This window comes from Micromys minutus (genome assembly GCF_963924665.1).
Source record: "Micromys minutus genome assembly, chromosome: 3".
NCBI lineage: Eukaryota > Metazoa > Chordata > Mammalia > Rodentia > Muridae > Micromys > Micromys minutus.
In genome coordinates, this window is record NC_137972.1 from 15,479,879 (window position 1) to 15,489,324 (window position 9,446).

Below are 9,446 nucleotides of genomic sequence, written 5' to 3' on the forward strand. Positions count from 1 at the left end.
CCTCCCAGTATCATCTTGATACAGATTAGAATGCTTATAGCTAACCACCAAATTGAACAGAGAGACCTCAATGAAGGATCTTGAAATAGGACTTAAGGAGCTGAAATGGTGTACAACCCCATTGAGAAGAACAACGTATCAACCAACCAAATCCTCCAGAGCTCCCAGGGACTAAAGAACCAACAAATGAGCACACGTGGCTCCAGTTGCTTATGTATCAGATGATAGCATTGTCTGCCATCAATGGGAAGAGAGGCCTTTGGTCCAGGGAAGGCTCATTTTCCCAATGTAGGGGAATGTATTGAAGTAGGAGAGAGTTGTTGGGAGAGGGAGCACCTTCATGGAAGGAGAGGGGAGGGGGAAATTTTTTGGGAGGAAAGGGTTTAACATCTGAAATGTAAATACAGGAAACAGAAAAAATGAAATGAAAAAATATCCAATGCACCAACAAAAATTGCCATAAGGCACAAATATTAAATACAGTATAATGCAATACAATAAAATAAAGTAATTTTTGTAGGTCAACTATGTCTAAGTATTAGACCTACTTTGCATTGTGGTTTATATACTCTGTAAAACTCCACTGCTGAAAAGATAATTTTGTTGGTTGAATCAAATAAATTAAATGATTCATCAGTTGGTTCTTTGAATCAAATAAGTATGAAATTTTGCAAAATTTAATAATAGCTACTTACCACTCAAGACAATTTAGAGTATGGGATTTGAAATGTAGTAAGAGTAAAATCATTTTAAAAGTGCGTGACAATATGTGTCAAAACTCAAAGTTTATTTAGATGACTATTTTCTAAATAGAAACAGTTCCTAAGTTAACTAACCTGATACTTTTTAAAACCATTAATGATTCTGATGAGTATCTCTAAAATACCCATCAAATACTGAAGATATGAATATCATATAATGATTATGGAGATTTTTTTAACAGAGTAAAGTATCAGAAATATACATTATAGGATGAGAGTTCAAAGTTAACACAAAATTTCTTTCAGGGCCATTATGAAAAATACAGGGTAACAATTCATGTCCATGTGCCCTGGTCTTATGAATTAGTGTATACTGATTTGTGGCAAATGTATGACTTCTTATCTAAATTATAAATGACTGAATTTCCTTCTTGGGACTCTGAGAAATACACTGAAAGATATTAATAATAAAACACAAGAGGTATTTTATTTTAATCCCCTCCACATCATTATAGATAATAAGCCATTCAAGTCAGTTGTGAAGCTTTCTACATTATTCGAATTTCAGAATACAAATGTTATCCTGATGAGCCTAAATGAGGAAGATGTTATACAATGTTAAGCTTACATAATCATGAAAGAGAATACGTCTTCATTTGCATTCTGACAAATGAGAAATCAACTTTTCTCCTAGCACCTGTTGGGGAAAATTCCAGCCTAGAATGCAATCCATGGGTAGAATTTCCAAGCTGTGTGAAAACAATATTTTCTCTGCAAACTGTTGTCCTTTTTTTTTTTTTTTTTTTTTTTTTTTTTTTTTTTTTTAGTGTCCTTACAAGCTTTCCCGGTGTATATTGATCACAGAGTGTAAATGGCTGAGGAAATGTCAATGTACATCTAGAGACCAAATGTTAACTAAATGAACTTCTATTAATAAATTACATATATTTATAAACTTCTGTCTCCATACTTATACTTTCTGGTGGCCAAAATTTCCATCCAAGTAAGGGTGAATTTGCTCCCAGAAATTTGGATTGTCTTCAGTGTATTGGTGTCCATGTAGTGACTAGGAAAATAGAAAGAAAAAAAAAAAAAAAAAAAAAGCCCAAGATCCTTTGTTTAGGCGATCTCCAGAGCTGCTTTGCAAAAGTTTAAGGTATTGGTTTGAAATTGAACAAACACATATTTCTAGAGTAGTTAAATATAACTTATGGCCCTGACCCAGGTTGAATAGATAAGAGACTCAGCAAGATTCCCTATATATAACTTCAGTTTTCTATTTAATTATCTGAACTTCCAGCATTTTAGAGAAATGAGACTTCACTTTTAATTCATAAAGAAAATGTGTCTGAAGTGCCTATTATATCATCCTGATTTCTTAGCTTGCCATAAAGTAAGATCTGAGAATCATAAAGAGATTTATTACTATAAACGATTATTGGGAAACTATATTTTGGCATATCCTGGAGATGTTGGTGGCATACTTTTTGTTTATTCACCAAGGGATAATTGACTGATACCATTCCTTGGATGCTAGTCATTTTATTGCCTCAATGCGAAAAAGTGAGTGGAGCCTATCATTACAAAGATTAAGCAGAGGAATCTACTTTTAGTGCAGTCTTCTAGAGTTATAGACTAACCAGACTCTGATCTTGAAAATCCATGATTTTGGCGGTCACTTTCTCTACATCTACGAATCTGACCTCTCCAGAATCATTAACCTTAACTTCAAGCATCACTGGGAAAGCTTGTTCAAGTTCTTGCACCTATACAGAAGCAGCTGTTTCTTTAATCAGAGCAATGAAGGCAGCAGCTCTTGTGTGGGTCTGCACCCACTATATTATCACTGAGTCCTGGTGAGAATAGGGATGGGTAGAGGCAGAAAAAACAACTTTTGGGGTGCAAGATTTCATTATCGGACCTCACCGTCTATAACCTCAAGGTTTTAAATACCAATAGAATAATTTTAATCAGATGCATTCCAGATCCCAACTTCCTGTAGATGGTGTCATCAGCATGACAACTTTCCTGTCTGGAGTTTCTTAACAGTCCTGGGGCTTTTATATAATTAGTCCTTCACTGTTGTTTATTGATCTTTTCTCATCTTCCAGAGGACCACCTTGTTGCAGTAGATATTTTGTTTATGTGTGTACCACACCTGGCTGGTCCCAGCTTCTCCTGATTGAGATCTGCTTGGCCACAGGAACCAGTGCCAGTCTATCTCAGCAGCTCCATGCTTGTACTCAGGGTACTCTCCAACCCAGACAGTCCACAATCTGCTCCATTGCAGCAACCTGCCTTGCTGCTTTCCCTCACTGTTCCCTTGGCGAGTTGTTACCATGCCAGGCACATACATCCCTATTCCACTAAGCAAGCTCGATGTGACCAGCTAGTGCACTTTCTGTTAAACTCAATTAACTCACCATAAGACAAAAAACACAACACAAAATACCTCTGATCCAATTGATAAGATATATTTTTTTCATCTAGACAGCATCAAATTCTGAACACACCCATCCCTTTAAAATATTCATAATGGCCTCTGTGTAGAGAAGAATTTTAACATCTGCCTCCATGTTGCTTCCAGCTGCTTCCCCTTGCTCTGGCTCCTTCTCCTAATCCTAAACTTAGGCCTGCCTATCGTTTCTTCTTGTACAATAATTGGCCTCATTCTATGCTGTGAAGACATCATCTTCACCACTTCTCAGCTGCCTGCCTGCTCTCCTAAAATGTGTCTCCTCCAAACATAGGGCTCAGTGCTTTCACTCAGTTCAAAGGTCATCTTGCTGACTTCCTTTACAATTTTTTCCAGTGAGAAGCAAGCTAAATATCTCTTTAGGTTGACAGGGATTCAAGTTTAGAAGTAGAATTTCTCAGCCATCACAATAAAACAAACTTTCCACTATTATCAAACATGTCTTTAGCATCAACTCTAAAAATACTGCAAAAGGAAAAAAATTTTTTCAAAAGGAAAAATTTTAAAAATAATTATTTTAATTTTTTTATTAAATTAGAATGACGGTGTTCTAGCACTTAATTTTATTTTACATTTAGTACAGCATTTTACCTATTTATAGGAATGTGTGCATTATATAAAACTTATAGATAATATGACCCTGATAGAAAGAATTTGGGTAAAATATTTTTGATTGCTCAAATTCACTAGAATTATTACAAAGGCAAGGGTACTTGCATAAACATTATCTCTAAAATGTGTAAAGATACTGCCTCTCTCTTGGGCACTCAATTCAAATTTTGGATTATAGAAGAATTATGTTAAAATCGTCCTCAGTATTATCTTACTTGTCTGGAAAGATGATGTTTCACAAGGGAAAGCCTATGATATTTTCAAGCTTTAAGGAAAGATATAGTTCTAAGACTAGGCAATGGGACTAACAATGAGAACAATCTTCCCTTGCAGAAAATTAATTTTTTGAATAACCTGTTCTGTATGGTGGAGAGAATGATCTCCAACAGACACATTTTGAGTTTTGGATGAGTGAATTTATTAAACAAACCAAAGTAAAGGAACAAATAAAATATAGATAGACAATAAATAGCATAAGAGCACCATATTCAAAACTGAAGACATCCACCAGAAATCAACTAGATGAGATTCTGTAGGTCAACTAGATGGGGTTTCCTTTTGATAGTTTTAGGCCATGTAGAATGTTCACTCTGCTGAGGCACCTAAAGCAAAGGAGGGATAGCAAAAGACAGCGATTGTGGGAAAAGTTGTTCACAGCTTCCAGCTGAAAACTGACTGGAGAAGGTAATATCCTGGAATCCCAGTAGAGATTTCTCCCCAGCCACTTGATCCTTATGGCTAAATTTGAGCTACACTTTTTCTTGTTGACATCTTTATATCATTGAATAAATAATAGTAACATCTGTTGAAATGATTGCCTTTTGCTGTTCTCTAGGGCACAGTGTTGGACTGTTTGTCTTTCCTTATCTCTGAGTTAAATGAGGAAACCATTCCCAGAGGAGTGACTCTTCTAAAGATGCATTGCTCCCATAGCCTTATTCCCAGTGAGCTATAAGTGTACATACCAATTTGCCAATGCAATAGTCATTACATAGCCCAGTTAGCACTACCACCTTAACCTGCTTTACACAGCCACACCCTCAGGTGTTTGCATTCCTGTTTCTACTCTTCCTGAGCTCATCCTTGACACCTGAGGGAACAGCCAGTGTATTTCTGCCCCTGGAGGTGGGTGCATTTTTCAACTCTTAAAAATTGACTTAAAATTTTTCAATTCTGTGTTTTTATCGATTATTTTAATATTTTTGATGTAAATATAATAAAATTGTGAGAATTTTTAGCATATATGCAGTTTTTAAAAGATAATTAATTCAGGTTGCTGAGGATAATATAGAACCGTTGTAATAAAATTTCGCGTGTGTTTCTCCTTAATCTCTAAAACTAATGAAATGTATTTTCCTGTTATTTTTGATAATTATTCCTAAATTTGCTTCTCTGTAAATTCATTAACTCTATTAAGTTGTCAATAATTATATTATTAAGCTCATTTTAAAAATATAACCAGCCTGTTTTATTTGTCTTTGTTTCTGTGAGTGATGATAACCAAATACATGTTGGAGGAAGGTGTGAGAAGCTAGGAATGATCATTTTATAGTAACTTAGTATTAATGAAAAAATTAAATAGAGAAGGGGAAGGTAGAAAATGATGAGAATTCTTTCTGAGTACATGAACTCATCCCTGCTCATTTCTGTTTCATAACACAACAGAAACATCAGTACCACTCTACATGGATAGTTAAAAGTTCTAATTCTGCTAAATTTTACATTAATTCTAAAGCATTTATTTCATAATGCATTTTAGATAGTGTCAGAACAACTGAAACAGGACCATGGTGGATGTATAATAAAAATTGAAATCATTTATAAACATCTGAATGTGAAACAAAAGATTGTGATTCAAGTAAGTGCATATGGTATGGGTATTTGTGCATGTAATATGCATGAAATGTCTGTAGCATGATCAGACAAATCAAAATTTCTGCATTAAGAGCTTCGACAGAATGCTAGCTTTGTCACCACTAGTACTCAGAAAGCTCCTTACACAAGTCTAGGTCCTGATTGCCCTCTGTATGTTAGAATATTTGGAGTTACTTGCCAATAGCTGCAGTAACCAGATTAAATTGGTATTGTGGCAGAATCATGGAAGCAATTCTATTAACGTGTATTTATTTTCATCTTAGAACATGAAGACTTAATATTTCCTTTTGGATTCACTCAAAATGCTCCACAGCACGTGGTCTAAAGAGTGTACTCTTGGTACAGCTTGGTTGAACTGAATGGGAGAAAATGTCATTCTCAGAAAAAGTATTGTGCTATGAACATGATACTGTCAAAGCTTCATACTTGATATTTGTTACTACACTGAGCATCTTAAAAATTAAATGTGAAATGAGGATTCAAGACTACAGTGACCTCATAAAGCATAATTTTTGTTAGAGACAATGGATGGAATCATACCCAGCATATTTACATTTATTGTAACTGTAGAAATCATACTAGGATGCTTTGGAAATGGATTCATAGCGCTGGTGAACTGCATGAACTGGATCAAGAGAAGAAAGATCTCTGCAGTGAACCAAATAATCATAGCCTTGGCCTTCTCCAGAATCTACATACTTTTGACTGTACTCACTGCTATATCAGTGTCTGTACTGTACCCAAATGTATTGCTAACTAGAAGAGTAGCAAAATTAATTAATTTCCATTTGATTTTCAGCAATCATTTTGGCATGTGGCTTGCCGCATGCCTTGGCCTTTTTTATTTCCTTAAAATTGCTAACTTTTCTAACTCTATTTTTGTTTTCTTAAAGATGAGGATTAACCAGGTGGTTTCAGGGACTTTGCTCATGTCTTTGGCTTTCTTGCTTCTAAACACTTTGCTGATAAACTCATACATTGATATCCAGATGGGTAATGGCAGCAGCAATCTGCTGTATGATTTCACTTCCAGTAACACGGTAAGATTTTACAAGGTTATTTTACTCATTAACAACTGTGTTTTCACATCCCTACCCTTTGCACTGTCTCAGTCCACTTTTCTCCTGCTGATCCTCTCCTTGTGGAGACATCGAAAAAGGATGCTACAACATGTGCACAGACGCAGAGATGCCCTCGCCCATGCCCACATCAAAGCCTTAAAAACCATGATCACCTATGTCCTTCTCTGTTCCATTTTCTTTCTGGCTATTTGCATGCAACTCTTGAAGACTGAGTTGTTGGAGAACATTCTTTATGTCAGGTTCTTTGAGATTGTTGCAGCACTTTTTCCTTCGGGACACTCGTGTGTCTTGATCTGGGGAAACACAAACCTGAGGCAGACATTTCTTTCTGTGCTGTGGTGGCTGAAGCGCGGTTTCACATCACAGAGCCCTAAAATATATTGCAGATTATTTTGCATATTCTGAACAAACTGAGTTCATAAGAAATTCTCCAAGATTATTAATTTTCTTTAAAAAGTGTTTTACATTGCTTTATTGGTTGTGTTTGTTCTATCCAGTTAAAATATATGCAAATATTTCACAACATCAGAGAAGCAAAATACACATCTGTAATTTAAAATTATAAGGTTATAATATATAGGATAAAGTATATTTTTAGATGTTAGATTAACTAAAATCAATTCTTATTTCAGGTTTAATTGAGAAAAAGCTCGGTAAAAACTGAGAAGCATGAGCTACTCAACTACAATTATGATACCCAAAGAACTAGTTTCAGAATTTAAAATTCTTAAATACACTTATAATTTTAGTACTATATATATATATATATGTATATATATAATATATATTTGTTTTTTTAGATCTATGTACTATTTTTTTCTTTTTTTTTCCTTAAGCAATTTTATTGTAAAAAACAGAGATAAGTATATATTTGCAAATGCATCATATGTTTACATAATTTTTTAGTCAAATTTTATAATTTGGTTTAAGTTTTAAATATGTAAAATTATAAAAGCTCATGATCATTTCATCAAATTCTAATTCCCCATTGATTCTTCTTTTTGTCATTATGTACCAGAACTAATATTGCACTGGTCACCAAAGAAATAGAAATTTACAATGTTTAATGAGTGGATCAATTCATAATCAAAATAAACTTTTAAAAAATATTTATTTATTGTGTATACCATGGTGTGTGTGTGTGCATGTGTGTGTTTGTTTGTGTGTATGTGTGTGTACATTTAAATGTCAAAATTCAATAGGTGCATGTGAGAAGACAGCCTTGAGAAGTTGGTACTTTCTTTCCACCATGTAGTTTCTACAAATCATATAAGTTTTATTAGACTTGGCAGCAAGAAATATTACCCACTGATCCAACTCACTGTCCTTAACTCAGTCAATTGTATATGTTATAATTTTGAAAATAGTAGAAATTATACAAATATACAAAATACATTTTAAAATTTAAATGTTCTAAGATATAAAACAGGGAAACACAACTTGTGCTTGTATCCAGGGTGTTAAAATGGTAAGTACAATTACTTTGTATTTATTTTAGAATTAAAGAATATTTTATCCACTCAGAGAGAAATGGGAGGGAAGTTTGGAAAAAGAATTGTGTGTGTGTGTGTGTGTGTGTGTGTGTGTGTGTGTTGGGGGGCTGGAAGAGTGCAGTGAGAAGAATTTAAAGTGATTACGTAGAAAAAAGAAAGAAGAAAAAAAGGAAAGAAAAGAAAGAAGAAAGAAGGGAAAGAAGGGAGATAGAAAGACAGGAAGAAAGAAAGAAAGAAAGAAAGAAAGAAAGAAAGAAAGAAAGAAAGGAAAACAAAAGAAGAGACAGAGGGAGGGAGGGAGGGAAGGAGAAAGAAAAGAGAAAAGAAAAATGAAAAGTACACCTGTTAGGTGTAGGAAAGTACATGATTGCATTGTGGCCGACAGGCTGCAAACATGATGCTCATGTCCTGATACTAAGGACAGAGTGATATACAGCAGTCTGGAGCTCTTGAAGGTCATGTCCCCAAATATGGTCCCCAACCACACTATCATTCTAATTGAACAACATCAGGATATCTGAGATGAATAACAGTTTTCTGGATTAAGCCTCCTCAAAAGTTCCTGGTTCTTGCTGTCAGAGACCTTGTTGATGTTTGTGGTCTGAGCCCATGTCAATGTTTGTGGTCCACATTTGTTATGGTAAATATTAAGTAGTCAGTTACTGGTTCCAGTGTGGCACCTCGACACGCTGCTCCTGCCATTAGTTCCAGCACTGGTGAGCCATATAGAACTAACATTAGTTCATCTCTGGTTAGTACCTCTCCTGACTGTCTCTCTACTAGCCATGAACTCTGTCCACACTCCAATCAGCCTGACAAATTCAAAACTCTAGAATCTTGAAATTTAACAATGGCTTTATCTCATATTTATTTACTCAGCAACATTTACACTCCACAAAATGTCCACACCATAAACTCAGAGCCAAATTATATGATATAATTTTCCCATCTAGACAATACTAATCATTCTATACAAATCCATCCCTTATACAATATCCTTAACAACCTGTATCTATGCAGAGATGTGAAGAGAGGATTATATTTGCATGGGCATATTAGGGTTGAAGATTTACCAATAGAAATCTGGTTGATATATATATATATATATATATATATATATATATATATATTAGTCTCTAGTGTTCTCTTTTCATGGAACTAAAGTGAGATGAGTGAGACCAGAGAGATTGTTGGTGTTCTTTAGACA

At 34.7% G+C, this 9,446-nt stretch overlaps 1 protein-coding gene across 1 annotated transcript; it reads left to right on the forward strand.

The window, feature by feature from the left end:
* Positions 1–6,188: 6,188 nt before the first annotated feature.
* LOC308418374 (taste receptor type 2 member 129-like) lies at positions 6,189–7,151 on the forward strand (the record flags this gene model as incomplete). The annotated part of the gene is made up of 1 exon (XM_080913732.1): positions 6,189–7,151. One exon carries the CDS (start codon positions 6,189–6,191, stop codon positions 7,149–7,151), a length of 963 nt encoding a protein of 320 aa, XP_080769858.1.
* Positions 7,152–9,446: the final 2,295 nt, after the last annotated feature.